This window comes from Rhinolophus sinicus, chromosome 4 (assembly GCF_057876585.1).
Source record: "Rhinolophus sinicus isolate RSI-liver-muscle chromosome 4, RSI-T2T, whole genome shotgun sequence".
Taxonomy (NCBI): Eukaryota; Metazoa; Chordata; class Mammalia; order Chiroptera; family Rhinolophidae; genus Rhinolophus; species Rhinolophus sinicus.
The window spans coordinates 17,126,385-17,143,962 of NC_142504.1; the positions used below are offsets into that span (position 1 = coordinate 17,126,385).

Below are 17,578 nucleotides of genomic sequence, written 5' to 3' on the forward strand. Positions count from 1 at the left end.
TAAAGCCAAATCAAAAACAAGTGCAAAATATCATTTCCAGTTGTCAAACTGTGGGAAAAAGGTCTATTTCACTAAAATAAACTGTTACCTACAACAGTAATAAATCATGAGATTTTTTTTTAAATCTATTTGGAACATTACTCCAATTGTTTAATCTTATCATCTTATTACACCAAGAAAAATATTTACAAAATTATGTATTATAAAATATTTTAAATCCAGAAAAGCCACCATAAGGAAAGAAAACTATAAAGGAAAGCCTAGAGATACTTTTACACAGCCTGCAATGTACAATTGTCACCAAACAGCTATTCAGAATCAACTCTCTACAAATCCCATTAAAAATCTCCCACAAATTCAAAAATAAAATAGCTAAACACAAAGAGAATGCATCACATTTAACCAAGGCATGAGAAAGTCACAATCAATCTTCATTATTAGCAATATGCACATCAATTAAGTAAAAGATAAACATAACTTCAGAATCAATAAAATGTTCTTTTCCTACTGAAACTTAATAGAATGAACCTTTAAAAGTTACTCAGCAAAAATTAAATATAATTATTAAGAACTGAGTTTACAAACCCTGTTTGAGAAGTGTCCTGGAAACTGGTTTGGAAAGCGACGATTTTTTGAGGAGTACACTAACCATTTGCCTTTCCCAGGCCGCTGTTCTACCCTAGCTCCTGAACTTGAGCTGCAACCACCAGCCAGATTTCCAGCCTCCAGCCAGCCCTGCTCTGTCACTTGGCTAGCCCCCGTCATTCAGATTGGCACATGCCAATAACTTAATCTATTCTATTGCTACTGTTTCTTCTGATAGGGATTTTTGTATGACTGGTTTTTTTATATTGACAAAAACTTATTCTTTGAAAGCCAGGGAGGATTGTGTCAGCAACCAAGGACCTCAGTTCACTCCTGAATCGGGTTTTTCTTCCAACTGCAAGTTTTAGTTGTGCCACTAAATGGTGTATAGACAGAAGCTTACCACCCCCTAAATTCTCGATTCAATATATTCTGCAATATCTATCACATTCTTAAAGCTATCAGTCCATCTCTACATTTCAAAACAGGACTTTGTAGCCAGCAGTATTTAATGGTAATATTTAGGTACAGCAAATTATAATCTAAAAATTAAAGTTAAATATTTTTTTAAAAAAGCAAAAATATAAAATAAAGTGAAAATTACCCATGTAAAAAAAAAAAAAGAAAAAACTGAGTACAAAGAACCAACTGGTCACCAAAAATAATCCACAAATTATGTAATCTATTTGTGGACAATCTGGGGGTGTCCAAGTTATATAACAACTTAAATTCAGAAGAAATGTTCTCAAATCTAACCTGAATTTTTTTAAGCAATTCATTTCTTTTATGTTCACCAGGGGAAAAAAAACATATGTTTTAATCAGTTTACAAGTTCATTGAACCAGATTTTATTACTATTATGAATAAGCAATGAAGGGCTAAATAAGCATCAAATGTTAGAACCACAATAAACATTCCTCAGGGCAAAAGAACTGAACACTGTTCCTGCCTTTTCATCACTGACGAATTTCAGTACTTTGCATCTGTACCAACATTTATCTTCAGAAAATAATCCACCATAAATCTACAAAGAGAAAAAAAAAAAGGAAAATTATTTGACGTTTTAATGAATCCAAACATGCTAAGTAGATCAGAATAACGGTTAGCATTTATTAAGCACTTACTATGTCAATAAGCACTTTATATATAACTTATTTTATTCTCACAACAACCCTATGAGGCAGGTGCTTTGTTTTCACCATTATATGCCCAAAGTCATAAGCTAGTAAACAGCAGAACCAGGATTCAAACTAAGGCAATCTGACTTCAGAGTCCATTATGCTAGTCTGCCTCTCCAAAAAAAGGGAAGAGGAAAGACATAAAAAACAGAAAACTCAAACAGAAGGCACAAATTAGTGTTTTCATATTCTTTGGAGATGTATGCACCCCTGCATTCATTAAAGCATTATTTACAATAGCCAAGATATGGAAGCATCCTAGGTGTCCATCAATACATAAATGGATAAAGAGGATACATGAATGGATAAAGTATATATGACATACAATGGACTATTACTGAGCCATAAGAAAAGAATGAAATCTTGTCATTTGTGACAACATGGATGAACCTAGAGGGTATTACACTAACTGAAATAAGTCAGATAAAGACAAATAAGTACCGTATTATTTCATTTATATGTGGAATCTAAAAAACAAAATAAAGGAACAAACAGATCTGAACTCATAGATACAGAGAACGAACTGATGTTTGGGGGGATGGGCAAAAAGCATGAATGGGATTAAGTTCAGAGTTCCAGCTTTAAAATATTTAAATAAGGCATGGGGATGTAATGTACAGCGTAGGGAATACGGTCATTAATATCATAATAACATTGTATGGTGTCAGATGGTTACTAGACTTATCATGGTGATCACTTCATAAGCAACATAAATGTTGAATCACTATGGCGTAAACCTGAAACTAATACAATATTGTTTGTCAACTACACTTTAGTAAAAAAAAAAAGGTACAAACATCAAAGACTTGAAATCATGCTGTTTCAATGTATGAAAACATAACTAGTAAAATTAATTGCTAAAACATAAAAATGCCAAGTACATGCTACTTAAGTCTAATTCTCAACCATGGTGAGATCCATATGTCCTACCAGCCAAAAAAGATTTTTATACTTCTTGCTTTATATATAAGGACTTTAGGGCTATTACGTGAACAAAAGTAAATTAGATAATATCCTTAATACTGAACTTCCATTTATTTTAAATTTATAATTTAATTTAGTTTAATAAAATAACAAAAAGAGGAGGTGGCCGGTTAGCTCGGTTGTTACAGCACAGTGCTGATAACACCAAACTTGCCGGTTCCATCCCCACATGGGCTACTGTAGGCTGCACCCTCCTTAAAAAAAATAAACGTAAAATAAAGAGAAAAATGTATATACTTGAAGTCAATTCCTTAACCTCTGCACCATTGACATTTGAGACAGGCTAATTCTTTGCAAGGGGTAAGGGGGAATGGTCGTCCTATCCATTGTAGGATGTTTAGCAGCATTCCCCCCAGGTCTCCACCCACAAGATACCAGTAATACACCTTCAAGTTGTGACAACCAAAAAGGTCTCCAGACGTTGCAAAAATGTCTCCTCAGAGTGGAAGTGGGAAATACAAAATCACCCCACATTGATAACCACTTTGAATCATTCATTCTCAATGAGGGAAATATATTCCCAAGGGATTGAAAACTCGTTCTTGGGGGTGGGTGAGGGTATCTTAGACATTACAATGGCTTGTAGCCCTCCAAAGTTCAATCCTACCTGACAACACAAACAGATATACAGTTTATCTGTGTTGTTAAAACATTTTCGGGAAACGGACCCATTAGGGAAAACATGCCTTAGAAGGGCATAGTTAAAAAAAGGTTGAGGAACACTGCTTTAAGTGACAGAGTATAAAATTAATTTTAAGTGTATCACACTGAACTAGGACAAATTCACAGATTTTAAAGCAAAAAAGAAGACAGTGTGAAACGTAAAAATCCTCAACTCCCCAAAGCAACAAAGCACAAATCAAGTCAGACACACAGATGGATATCTAGCAAAGCAAATGCTATAAAGGACAGGTATGTTCAATTAGCACTTGAGTCTGGTTTCCTTAGCTACCATTCAACAGCTGGAGAGCAAGAGAGGGCACAAATGGCATGGTACCCTCTCCCAACTATCTTACTTCATTTTTCAGCAAGCAAACATGTTTAAGTAACAAAAATAGCTGATAATCTACAGCCCTATTCAATTTCAAACTCTGCAAAAGGTCATATTATCTTTAGTTAAGACTTTGTAATAATATGCCAATAAAATGAACAACTGAATATAAGCCAAGTGATAGAAATGGTGTATCACTGCAACCCAGTCTAGGTAGGAACAGAGCTGAGACCCAAGCGTGTTAAGGAATCTGAAGTTCTTGACCCTGCTGGTGTGAATGGTCACAACCATCATAAATACAAGTCTCTCCCAAATAGGTTTATTTGTGTCTATAACATAATCCCATTGTGCCTGGTCCCAATCTTCTCCTCTCACAACTCCACTATTCATAGCCCATGACCTGCCTACATGGTGAGAGGGAGAGAACCACTCAATCACTAAGGAAAATTTACAAAGTATAATCCATTCATGGATAATCAGAAGTGACTGAGTAATCATTAACAATAAGAAGTCTATTATTGAAACTAGTTTGAATTTTTTGTAAAGCAACTAATCTATTTTGCACTCAACAGAGGAAAAGCAGGCATGTCTTAATTTTTAACACTATTAAAGATGGTCATTGACTACCAGAATGCCAAAAAAAAAACACCAAAAAAAACCTAAAAACTACAAATTTCATTACCTTATCCATTCTGATGCTCAACTCCAAGTTACATGGCTTCCTTCCTTCTAAATTTCTTCTTTTTTACACATTTTTATATATGCCGTTGGGGTTTTAATTATTTAAAAATAAATTAGAGGCATGTTATTAAAAGAAAATCGAAGTATATCGAAAGGGATAAAGAATAATACTTTCATCCCAATTCTTCAACATGCACTCTGAAAATAATTTTACATTAATACTTTTTACATATATACTAGAATATGTTTATGCTTTATTTACACAAATGGGCTCATTTTATATATACTATTTTGCACCTAATTCCATAGCAAAATAGAGACCTACCTCCATCATTTAAGTAACTAGAGCGTGGAGCTGGGTAAGGCAAGCGAGGCACCCAACGCATAAAATTTAAAGAGGCATTCACTCTAAACTACCAAGCCTGCACTAGCACAAATGCCTCCTTAAATTTCATGTTTACCTTACCCTAGTTATCAGTCCCAAAAATGATTACTTAGTATCTACCACAATTCATTAATTAGCGCAATACAGGGTAACAGTTAAGGAAGTGGGCTCTGTGAGTTTGAATACTTGAACCACTATTAACTACCTGGTAACTTTCATAAGGTTATCCTAGCTGTGCCTCAAGACAAACAACTTTGAAAATGGGGAAAAGATTTAAATAGGCACTTCACAAAAAAAGATACCCAAATGATCAATAATATTATGAAAACATGCTTAAGTTCAGTACCCATCAGGAAAATAAAATTAAAATCACAAGTTAACACTATATACTGGCCAGAATGGCTAAAATTAAAAAGACTGACAATGCAAAGGATTGGTGTGGACATGGAGGAACTGGAACTCTCGCACTTTGCTGGTAAAAATACAAATTGTTTTGATACTGTTTGCCAAACAGTTTGGCCAGTAGCTACTAAAGAAAAACATGCCTACCCTACAACTTAGCAATTCTACTCCTAGGTATATACTCAAAAAAAATGTTAATAGTCGTACACCCAGCAAAAGGCTTGTATAAAAATTTCATAGCAGTTTCATGCACAGTAGCCAAAAACTACAAACAATCCAAATGTCCACAAAGGGAGAATAAATTGTGATATATTTATACAACGAAATAATGCATAGCTTGAAAAAGAACAAATTACCAATATACCAATACACACAATAATATGGATGAAATCTCAAAAAATATGCTGAACAAAGAAGCCAGATATATATTAAAAGTACATTATTATATGATTTAAGAACCGGAAAATGAATCTATGGTGATAGAAGCCAGAACAATGATTAACTCTGTTAGGAAGACTACTGACCCGAAATGACTGAGAAGAGACCTGAGAATATTTTCTGGGCTGATGGAACTGTATCTTGATCTCAGTGGTGATTATACAGATGCATACATATATAAAACCTCATCAGGCTGTATACTTAAGAGATACACATTTTACTGTATGTAAGTTATACTTTAGTTAAAAAAAAAAAATCATCAAATTGTTCTCCATATAGATACCTCTTACAGATTTTTTTGTGAATCACTGTCAGAGCCAAGGATTCTGTTTTGTTCACCATTGTATACTCAGTGCTTAACACAGTGCCTGGTACATAGCAGATACGCCACAGTATTTTTGAAAGAATAAATTTATTATGACTATAGTTTATACAAACTCTAAAATTTTTCCTTTCTTTCAAATACATCAAAAATTTCAAAAACTATAAAATTTAAAATATAGTAAAGATAACAGGAGAGATGGAATAATTATATCCAAGAATATGGCTCACCTTCTTTAGATCAAAATTCCCAAAAACTGAATTGGCATGGGGACAAACTTCAGACAGTGAGCAACCAATCTTCATAATATCCTTATTTCTACTGATACTCTAGAAGGAAGAACAGATATAGTACAAGATTCAGTAAATTATTTGACAGTGTTACACAATTAAGGGTCTAAGCATAATACTTAAAAATTTGGGGAGCATTAAAAATTAATTTTTATGTCAGTGTTTTTTCATAATTCAAATTAGTTCTTTATAAGAAATGGGACTAGGTTATAGAAAAGATTTACTTCCCAATGAGTTCAAATTACTTGAAATTCAAACCAAGATACTAAATATTATTAAATCATATGAAGAGGTAACTTTAAACAATTGTCTCTGGATTTTACTTTAGATCAAATTACAATTGCTCAAAATGAATAGCATATTTTGGCCAAATGACATGGGTCTTCTCACATATTTGTTGTTGTGTAAAGGTAATGCTGTAAAAACAATTTCACACTGTACGCATTCCCCTGTACACAAATTAAAGCTCTTTCAAATAAAAGTGGAAGTCAAATACTTAAGATTCCTTCAGCTGCCACTCATCCAACTAAGTCTACCAAAAATTCTGAAGTGTTCTCATGTAAGTGGCTTATCTGGCAGAAATCCAGGGGCAGAAAAACAGAGAATATACATGAACAGATCTCCATCTTGATCTGTCTACACATATTTCTAAATCTCTATTTACTCTTCATCTATATCCCATCGCAACCCCAATCAAATTTTATAGTTTGCTTCTTGAAATCATTCAATTCACATGGATGTCCTTAGTAGTTTTAATCTTTTCATCCATTAAAGACACATTTCCTAACTTTTTTAATTGTGTTTAAATTTCTACAGGGGCTTCAACTTCATGGCTGAAATCAGAGTTTGGCAAATTATTGGCCTCTGACACCCTTTTTGATAAACAAAGTTTTAATGGATCACTGCTACACCTATCTGTTTATGTATTGTCTAGGGCTGCCTTTGCACTACAATGGCAGAGTTGGTAAGAGCTGAACAGCTGTGACAGACTCTGTATTTTAAGGTTTACATAACCCACAAACCTTAAAATATTTCCTATCTAATCTTTTACAGAAAAAGTTTGCTGACAACAGATTTCAAAAACTTAGTATGAAAAAAGGAAAATATCTTAATATATTTGTGCTGATTACAGTTTGAAATGAAATTTTGTATATTTTGACTTAAATAAAATATATTTATTAAGATTGATTTTACCTGTTTCTTTTTATGTGTGAGCTAAATTTTAAATTACTTACCTAGTTCACATTATATTTCTACTGGACAGTGCTGGTCTAGAAAATTTTTTTTACGCTAATAAATGTTGTTCCTATATAATGAGTTTAAACATATAATTTATCATACAACCTGTTGAGAGGGACACAGGTGCTATTAATACAGAGACAAAGGGCAGAGAATCAGAACACATGGGCACCCTTTAGAAAATATATTCACAAGAAGAGACAAATTTGCCACTAGTTTTCTATTAATATCACCCTCCTACAGTATGTTTTTCTACACAGATTTAAGAACTCTGAGTTAATCATATTCTTCTATAATTTTTCTCCTCATAAATTCTATTTCCCACATTGTCAATTCACTCCACCCCCCCACACACACACACACAAAAGAGTTCTCATGCTACAAGAAGTATAGAGAAATGTCATTCCCCTCCCATATCATGTGTAGTTCACAAAATTAAAAATTAGTGAGCACTTATGTCCATTAGAGGGGTGCCTTCTTAAATCCTGGAACACAGGGACTTCGGTGCCTTGTTTTGTATTTAAAACTGAGTAATTTATCTGACTTAAAGCCAGCCAACAGAAATTTACTAGTAATGCTCCATTACTGCTTCCAATTTTATGAGATACTATATCTCAAATTCAAAATTAAGCCATTAGAAAAAATGACTATCTTAAAACTTAATCTTTCAAGAAACAATCTTATAAAAGACCCCTAGATGGAGCTATAACTTTACAAATGTAACAGTTTCTCAGAATCTTCAGTAATTTATGCAGCCTAGATTGTTGGTACTGAATTGAGTGTAATTCTGAAACCACAATTAAATTCTTGCTGTTTTATTTCACCTCAGTGTATTATGAGCATCCTACTCATAACTCAGGTGTTAACTTCCAGCTGTACCCACTTGTCCAACAATAATAACGTTCAATAAAAATTAGGAATTGAGAATGACAACGATATATATATTCTGAAGTTTTTAATTTCTGTTTTCTTGGGGAGGACCTGTTAGTGGACGAAGGAGTGGGAGAGGAAATCAATCAGCCTGCGGTTTACCTGGGCCCAAAATGTTACTGCATCTTCCACGTGACTTCCAACCACATCTTCAACTAAACCAAATCACAATGCAAAGAAAATTAGAAATTACTCAAGATCATCTAGTTCTTACATCCAATAATAATTTTTAGTGCCAGTACCTTTATTGTAATGTGTATCTTCATCCATTTGGACAATTCCTGAAAAACTAAAACAATTCGGTATCTTGAATTAATTAGGTTCTAATAATCTGTCCATTAACAGTGAATAAAGACTAAACCGTGTAATGTTCAAACTCCTACAAGTATGTTTTGTCCTAAATAATCAAAATTCAAACTCTATATTAAAAATGACCTGAAAGACATTTTCTTCAATAATTATTTTGAGTACGTTGCATTTTGCAATTTCATTCTATATCATCTCTACCTTTGAAATTATCTCTTAAGCCAGTCTTTTACAAATTTACACTAAAGTGGGTAATTCATCCATATTTTGATCAGTTACATAAATCAGTACCTCGGAAAAACGTGCATATTCTTTTCAAATAATTGATGTCTTCCCAAAGCAAGAGTAGGACTTCCACAATTTAGACAAAAACAAACACTACAAATATATATGGAACAAATGCTTGACTGGTAATCCCTTTTCATTTAAAAGGCACAGTGATTTCTGCTTTTGAAGATATCCTGCAATTAAAGACTGCAAAATGAACCAAATTTTGCCCATTACTTAAAAATTAATTTTCATTACATATTATACTGTCATGCAGGGTGTCACGCAGGGTCTCTGATCCCGCTGCCCACATAAGAACGCAGGATATGGAGAGGCCAAAAAGGAACACCCACAGAGCCATAGGTAGGAGAGCCATACCCCTATATTCTCGCTGGCAACTGGGTTGGAGACACAGAAAGCAGGAGCCACACTATCCACAAGTGCCGTCCACTTCTCTCTGCCACTCTCTCTCTGCCTACCTCACTTGCTAACTGCAATCCGCTGTTGCTAGCTCAGCCACCATCTTCTTGCTAGCCCCCCTTTGCTGCTAGCGTAGCCACAGCAGTTATATTAGTGGCCAATGACTCACTGGTTACAGCTGACAGCCAACTAGCCACAGCTGATGGCCATCCAATCACAGTTGATGGCCATTTACTACCCGAGTAAGCACCTTTCCACGTGAGGCCGAGAGCCTGGAAACTGCACTCCTGGCTCTGTCCCCACAAATACTTTCTCAACTGCAAAATATTTCAAAATAAACGTCTACTAGTTTATAATTTTATCCATAATACACTAGAATATTGCACTTTACACACTAAGTGTGAGTTCTTTGAAGGAAACTGAAAATATGGATTTTTTTAAGAGCTTTAAAAGTTATCTAAAAGTTATCCGAAGTTTAAAATGCTCTCTGAACTAGGAAAAGTTCATTCTATGTCACAGGGGGGGAAAGGTCATAATTTTTATCCTTTGTTCTAATTTTTAGTACAGCTTAGATTTTTTTTCACATACACTAAACAACACCAAAACATCTTCAAAACATTTATTCTTCCTCCAACTCTTCCAATATCAGTCAAAAACCAATTTTTAAATTGAGTAAAAAAGTTGTAAAACCAAATTGAAATCTGTTTAAGGACTCTATGTCCCTGGAAGACACTGGCTTAAATTTAGTAAAAATGAAAATGTTTACTTTGGAAATCCCACTAGACACTCTAAGAAGCTATTTCTATAGTAGTTTTTAAATCGTATTTTAAAGGTCAAAAAGACTTTTCCTGATGGTTATAAGGGAACTAATGCTGCCCCCATTCTTTTGCAAACCTAGATTACCAAATGGCACTTCCAAATCTCCAATTCACGGCAAGATTTGGAATACGTGTGTCCAGGTCACTCCTTGAAAACTATTTTGGGAGATTTTGAATTTAAAATGGCACAGAATTTGCGGGAAAAGAGAATTCCACCCCACAACAGCCCTGCGTGTTCCATCATAAAAGAGAACCCTCAGACCTGAGCGATCCGAAAGCCAATTTCAAATCCTGGTAGCACACACTCCGAAGCTGGGGTGCCCGGCACCCTCAGAGGTAGGCGAGCGGCTTCAAGGCGAAGGAAGGCCAGGAAATGGGCCTCACCCTATACGGGGAGACTTAAACAGCAACCGGGGTAAAACTACCACCCTGGAAGCGGCCACCATCGAACCTACCAAGAGGACTACTACTGACCTCACACTTTCCGCCACAGAAGCCCTAGAAAAGGGAGCCGGTTCCCACATGTTGGGCCTTCCGCCCTGCACCCGCCACGACAGCTCACCGACGCACACGTGCAGACTTACTGCGCATGCCTGAGCCCCAGGGCGCCTGCGCACGCGGGACTGCACCATCATCCGGGTCACACGAGAGCCACTGGCTTGATCACGAAGCAGCCGAGGCTTGAGGCCCGGGGCCTGCCTGAGGCTTGGGACCTGCCTGCTGCTGGGTGCACTGGGCGGGGCAGAAAGCAGCACACAGAGGTTGCGAGTGGGGGGTTATGGGCGGGGGTAACACGTAACACCCCCCCCTTCCACACCTGCGGGTTGAAGGCAGGTTTTTCACTTTTTCACGAGGCCTTGAAGAATGACGTACGGTAGTGGCATGGAGTTCGGGGTCTTTCTAATTTGTTCACGCTGATTTAAATTTTAAAACAGCCAAATTAGAAGAATCCCAACATTCTTTTTACCAGATGGAAAGAGGACATAACTTTGGTAAATGAAAATGTGGTTTTCAGATTGGTAGCTTTAGAAGCATTTCTCAGCCCAGCTTTAGCATCCATGTCTCTAATCTGTGGCAGAATTTTTCATAATTTGGGGGGAGAGGAGGGGAGAACTAGCTTAGGTGTCCGGTTATATGCAGATAATACAATTTGTAACAAACCTTGCACAACAGTTAAAACTATCTCCACTAATTTAACACCTTGATTGAGGTATAATTAATAAACTGCATGTATTAAAGGTGCACGATTTGATAAGAGCAAATATGTATACCCTGTTGAAATCACCCTCACCATCAAGGTAACACTCATTGAAAACAACAAAGGAACAAGACAAATGAAGAAACAAAAACTCAAAAGACACAGACAATAGTTTAGTGGTTGCCAGAGGGTAAGGGGGATGGAGGGTGGTAGATGAGGGTAAAAAGGATCAAATATATAGTGATGGAAGGAGAACTGACTCTGGGTGGTGAACACACATGATCTATACATGATGTAATACAGTATTGTACACTTGAAACCTATGTAACTTTACTAACAATTGTCACCCCAATAAACTTTCATTTAAAAAAAAGATAATCATTTCCTTGAACCCCCCCCCCCAAAAAAAGTTTCCTTATATGCCTTTATAATGCTTGGCTCGTCCAGCTCCCCAAACTGATAGACACTGCTTTCTGCCACCATACCTGTTTGCATTTTCTAGAATTTGATATTAATGAAATCATACAGTATGTACATTTTGTCTGGTTTCTTTCATTCAGCATAATTATTTTAAGATTTATTTTGCCTTATGTATCAACAGTTTGTTGCTCTTCATTGCATAATATAACAATTTATCTACCTTTTGATAGACATTTGGATTGTTTCAAATACAACTGCTATGAACAATCAGGTGCAAATCTTCGTATGGGCACATGTGTTCACTTCTCATGGGTTAATACCTAGGAGTCGAACGGTTGGGTCGTATAGTTGTGTGTTTAACTTTTTAAGAAACTGCTGGACTGTTTTAGAAAGTAGTTTTACGATTTTATATTCCCACCAGCAGTGTTTAAGAGTTCTAGTTGCTCTGTATCCTCACCCATCATTTTATGTCGTCACTGTTATTAACTTTAGACATTTATGTGTAGTGCTTATCTCCTTATGGTTTTAATCGCATTTCTCTATTGACAAAATGTTGAGGAAGCATCTTTTTGCATTTATTTTCTATCCATATAACTTCTTAGGTGAAGTCTCTGTTCAGATTTTTTCCCATTTTTCTGTTGAATTGTTTTCTTATTGAGTTTTGCAGTTCTTTATATACTGTGGGTACAACTCCAGATTTGCAAATATTTGCTCCCAGTTTGTGGTTTGTCTTTTCATTCCCTAAAAAAAGGTATTTCAAAGAGCAGGAGTTCTTGATTTTCATGAAGTCCAATTTATCAGTTTTGTCATTTATGGTCCATAGTTTTGTGTTGTATCTAAGAAGTCTCTGGGTAACCCAGACCACAAAAGTTTTCTCCTATATTTTCTTCTAGAAGTTTTACATGTTTAGACATTACATTTATATTTAAAATCCTTTTTCAGCTGACTTTTGTATAAGATAGAAAGCATGAATCAAAGTTTATTTTTTTTACATAGGAATGAATATCCATGTCACGCTCTCCTATCAAGCCTTATATTCTACGCCCTGATCCAACACCCCCCAGATCTGCCCTAGACATATTTCCTGCCAATACATTTTAACCAGAACCCACAATTCATTCAGATTGTAACCTACGCTCCTACAAGAAGGACTATTTCCCCACTTAGGATATGCTAAGATCTGATCCTAGTTACCAGTTTGAAGTCAATGAGAGGTGGCAGACATGGGTATTGAGGAGGACAAGTGTCATCTTACAATGCAAGCGCCTCAGATAAAGTCTTTGTAGGATCTCCAGGCAAATGCAGGCTGCTCTCCTCTAGCAAAATGGAAGAGGCTGCTTCTGCCAGCTCAAAGGTTCAAGAAAACCTGAAGGTTCAATTTCAGGTTCACCAACACAAATGTCCCCATCCCTTGATTCAGGGTTCCAATCTTATCTTCAGCATGCTGACTTTGTTGGAGGAGATGATCGACACTGTGCATTATTTCCTTTACAGCCTTGCCATTTTACTATTATTAGGTTGGTGCAAAAGTAATTGCTGTTTTTGCAATTATTTTTAACCTTTTAAACTGCTATTGCTTTTGCACCAACCTAATAGATTTTGGCCAATGGTCAGTGCAGATGGCCTACATTTGCAGATGAGACTTTCCTTAAAGGGTGATACTGAGGCACTCAGGCTTGCACAGCATGCCTTGACTTAAGTAGCTAATATGAACCTGTCATTTTCTTTTTTCAAGGATTCTAAAGCAATTAACAATAGCTAACCAACACCTCCATCTTTATAATTTCCATTATCCCCATTCCACTGTAGTGCCATAGCTACTGTATAACCTAACACTTCACCTTCCACCTGCACTTCACCCAAATCCACTACAGTAACTGTGATGCATCTACATGCCAGGAGTTATCACTATCCCCTCAACACCACCTGTGGAGTCTTTGTTATCATCTGTCCAGTGAATGATCCAGTCACAGAATCCCATCCTGAAGGTTTGCTTTCTAAGTATGTTCCTGGTACCCATTAGCCTGGGTTTACGCCCCACCCAAAAGCAAAGCCTAAAACAAATGTTTACATACAGGTAATTTATTTGGGAAGTGATCTTAGGGAATCTATTCATACACACAGACCCAGGGAGAAGCCCCAAGACTGAAAATCTACCTCTATAAACGGAAGGCGGGGAAAGATCAAAGAAAGAGTCCACTCCATTCTGGCAATTAACATTTTATTAAGGGAAACTTACATACGAGGTGTGTCTTGGGAAGCTGCAAGACAAAGTGGATATCATACATGCCACTAGGCAGGTGCCAAAGAATGATATAAAACGGGGTGGGATAGAGGTGGGTACTGGTACAAGCCAAGTGGCATGGAGGATGTTCCAGGAACCAGCATGATCTGGGACACAGGGGAGAGGTACTGCTTTATGTCAAAAGGAAAATATCAATTTTGATCAGATAGTCTCTGAGAGGGTTTCCAGGAAGCAATCTTTGCTCTGGCCCAGGTCCAGCTTGTGGGTCCAGTAGCAGTCATATCACAGAACAGTCTCTCCTCCACAGAACCAAAGGGAGGGACCAGGAAGTAGAAAAGAGAAAAAGATTAAGCTAAAATAAGGATGTATTGTGGAGTTGGCCATTATTATGGGTGACTAGTATTCAATTCCATAAGATTTTCTGAGGAAGTTTATGGAAGTCATCTCAGAATTGTCTTCCAAGCAGACAGAAGGGAGAGCATTTATCTATTGGCTTACACCTCCCATTAGTGAAGGATGGTCCCAAGGTCATTATACATGTATAATGCAGAGGGTTTTCAGGGGGGCATCCCAAACCACAGTGTCAGAGGATCCCTGGAGAAGAAAGCAGGAGTGTCAGACATGGTCCCAAGACAAAGTGCCATCAAATGGCTTCCACATGAAGCTGTCAAAAGCCTACTTGGAAGTGTTTCACAGCAATATGAGTAAAAGGTGCGGCCAAGAGGATTGGAAGCGGCACACAAGAAGTCAAGAAGTCAGTCGAGTTATATGCAGTGCATAGTTAACAAAACAACTTAAAAATCAGTAGCTACTGCTGCAAAATGATTGGATAATTTTGAAATATTTTTTATTTAAAAACAAAAATCAATGTTACAAAGTTTAAAAAATAAAAAATTAAGGATTTTAACTTACTATTTTGAATAAAACAGTGGTCCTTATATATTTGTTCAAAAACCTCAATAACATCTTTAATTTTTCAAATAGCTTGGAAAGTTAAATTATCACAGACTAAAATATCTACTGCACTTTCTTTCAGGTTTTGACTAATATGAAAATAACCTCATTTGTTAGGAGAGACAAAAAAGTATACACAAAATAGTAAATCATGAATTTTTACAAAAGTAATATAAGGTATTTTTATTTATGTAAGTAAATTAAGGAAACATTCAAAAACACATTTTTATACACTAAAAGTAATTTGAGAATCGAAAATAAACTATATTATTATATTTAAATAAACACAAAAAAGAAATATTTGGATGATGGTTTTAATTTCCCAAATAGTCTTCATGAAGGTTTTATATTTGGTGGCAATGGTGCTTTTCCTTTATGCTTATCAGCCTTCTCCTTTTTTATCTATAAATTTAAAATATGTGTTGATATAATAATTCATAAAACATCAAGAAAAAAAAGATTGCACATATCTCATTTGTATTCATGTTTTATTTATTACAGCCATTTCACACAGTTATTTAGTAGTTATTAAGCTGCTAAGTATTAAAGCCAAAATCTGATAGTTGAAGGGACTAATTACATTTTTCAAATATGGTTTGATTTCAACTTTACACAAGCATTTTAATAAAAATAACATAATGACTATTGCTTTGGAGAAAATGAATAAATTAATTTTAATTGCCACTTTTTTTTTTTTACCTGAAATACCTAACCTTCTATCCAGCCTAAGCACATTCCTTATAAGGTTACAGAATATACCTAATCCAGCTGGATTATCTCTGGAACATGGACTGCTTTAAGGATAGTTTCCAATAATTCTGGTTTCTACATTTCTACAGTTACTTTCCTAGAAGTTGTCTTTCTCCACTGCAACTGAAGCAGAGAAGAAGCTTGCACACTCGTACCTTAAATAGCAGCCTTCTGATCTTTTACAAACATATAAACCCTTTCCATGGGAAGAATGACCCCAGAGAACACACACCCCATCTGATCACTACCACACACAGTCACACATACCAATTCCCAGAGGCAGCACGACTGCCTTACCCCTGTAAGAGAAAATACTGGGCATGGTAGATGGAGGTAAGGCCTTCTACCTTCTCAGGTGATAGGAATAATATTAAGAAACCAGAAGGGACCTGGTAAGACCACTCTACCAAATCTCATCAAATTACAAATAACTTCCCAAAAATAGAATTGGATGAATCTCACCTGTCTCTTCCCTATTTTTCCCCTCTCTCTGCTCTTTGAGATGGTTGGGAACCTCATTCAGAAATCATACACTCATATCACTCTTGCACACTGTATCACTCAACAGGTCATCTGAAGGACCCCCAAAGAACACCCTATTCTAAGGTAAACAGTATACGCTTTGGAGTCAGAAGAGTATTTGAATCCTACCTCTACCATTTATTAACTATTTGAGGCAAGTTACTTAACCAACAGTTTTCTCGTTGTCACAGTAATAGGCACTTCTCATGGTTCTCCTCAAGGTGTAAATAAGTTCATATACTATATAAAACTAAAGGTACTTACGTAATAAGCACTCAACAAATGCTAGTCCCCTTGTCCCTCTCATTTAGGGCCACGTGTTAGATTTATAGTAACATCAAAAAAGACCAAAAATGCTTAACAAACAAAAATCAAGAAAGTGTTTACTCATTTATTGTAGGTATACCTTATTTATTGTTCTTCTCTTTATTGCACTTCAGAGGTGCTGCATTTTTTACAAACTGAAGGCAAGACCTTCCACCAGAAAAAGACTAGTACTCCTTTTACTGTGATACTTGCTTTCTTGTGGTGGTTTGGAACTCAGCCCACAGTATCTCCAGGGATGTCTGTACAAACGTAACGTTGCTTTGTAAAGGGGCTCTGAACCCATCAGATTCAGTTTCCTAAGTGTCCCTTTTCCCTCAATGGTGCATGTCTTGGTTTTTTTGGAGTAAGAGTACTAACAATGGTGTACGTGTCAGCTCAGAAGTTGTGTAGGTTTAAGCTCCTTAGTTTTTGTACTCCATTAATCATACAGGCTAGAGAGTTTATAAACCGTATCTCATAAATCCATAAACTCCAGGTCTGTTTATAATAAGCAGTCTGTGTGGGCCAGGTATATCCTCAGAACATTCACAGATAAGCACTCCTCCCATTATCTTCCCACAAGCAAATACCACTGGCATGTTTTCAAGGCAGTCAACACCACCTGGGCTTCTGGAAGGGGGAAGAAAGGCCCTCTAGAACCCTGTGCCTCATAAGTCTGTGAGGAAAAACTAAAATTCAGCTGTGAACGAGTGTTTCAAGAACAGACTGATTTGATTAAAAGTCTACCCTTTGATGATGATGGAAAAATAGCCTTTTCTTTTCTCACTTTAACCATTTCATCTCCCTCCCTGAGATCCTATTACCAGCTCTTTCCCTTAGACCAGTGCTTTCCAAAAAACTTTCCGCACTGTCCAATAAGGTAGTCACTAGCTACATATGACTACTGAGCCCTTGAAATGTGGCTAGTGTGACTGAGGAAATAAATT

At 36.3% G+C, this 17,578-nt stretch overlaps 2 protein-coding genes across 7 annotated transcripts in view; both read right to left on the bottom strand.

Annotated features, from left to right (window-relative positions):
• The window catches only part of STK31 (serine/threonine kinase 31), a 65,540-nt gene extending 56,827 nt beyond the window's left edge, over positions 1–8,713 (bottom strand). Inside the window, exons 1-4 of the mRNA XM_019727764.3 lie at positions 8,668–8,713; positions 8,528–8,580; positions 6,197–6,295; positions 1,535–1,609 (exon numbers count right to left, since the gene is read on the bottom strand). Of these exons, the coding sequence (XP_019583323.2) occupies positions 1,535–1,609; positions 6,197–6,295; positions 8,528–8,580; positions 8,668–8,695 (255 nt within the window). The 5' untranslated portion in view covers positions 8,696–8,713. The remainder of the gene's footprint in view (positions 1–1,534; positions 1,610–6,196; positions 6,296–8,527; positions 8,581–8,667) is intronic.
• A 5,345-nt stretch (positions 8,714–14,058) lies between these two features.
• FAM221A (family with sequence similarity 221 member A) overlaps positions 14,059–17,578 on the bottom strand; it is a 54,254-nt gene continuing 50,734 nt past the window's right edge. For 5 of the 6 annotated variants that reach the window (XM_074340864.2, XM_088797695.1, XM_088797694.1 and 2 more), the window contains one exon: positions 14,551–15,455. In XM_074340864.2, the coding sequence (XP_074196965.2) occupies positions 15,387–15,455 (69 nt within the window). In that variant the 3' untranslated portion in view covers positions 14,551–15,386. Of the gene's footprint in view, positions 15,456–17,578 lie in introns of all 6 variants that reach the window. The other variant, XM_019727726.3, reaches the window with a different exon arrangement.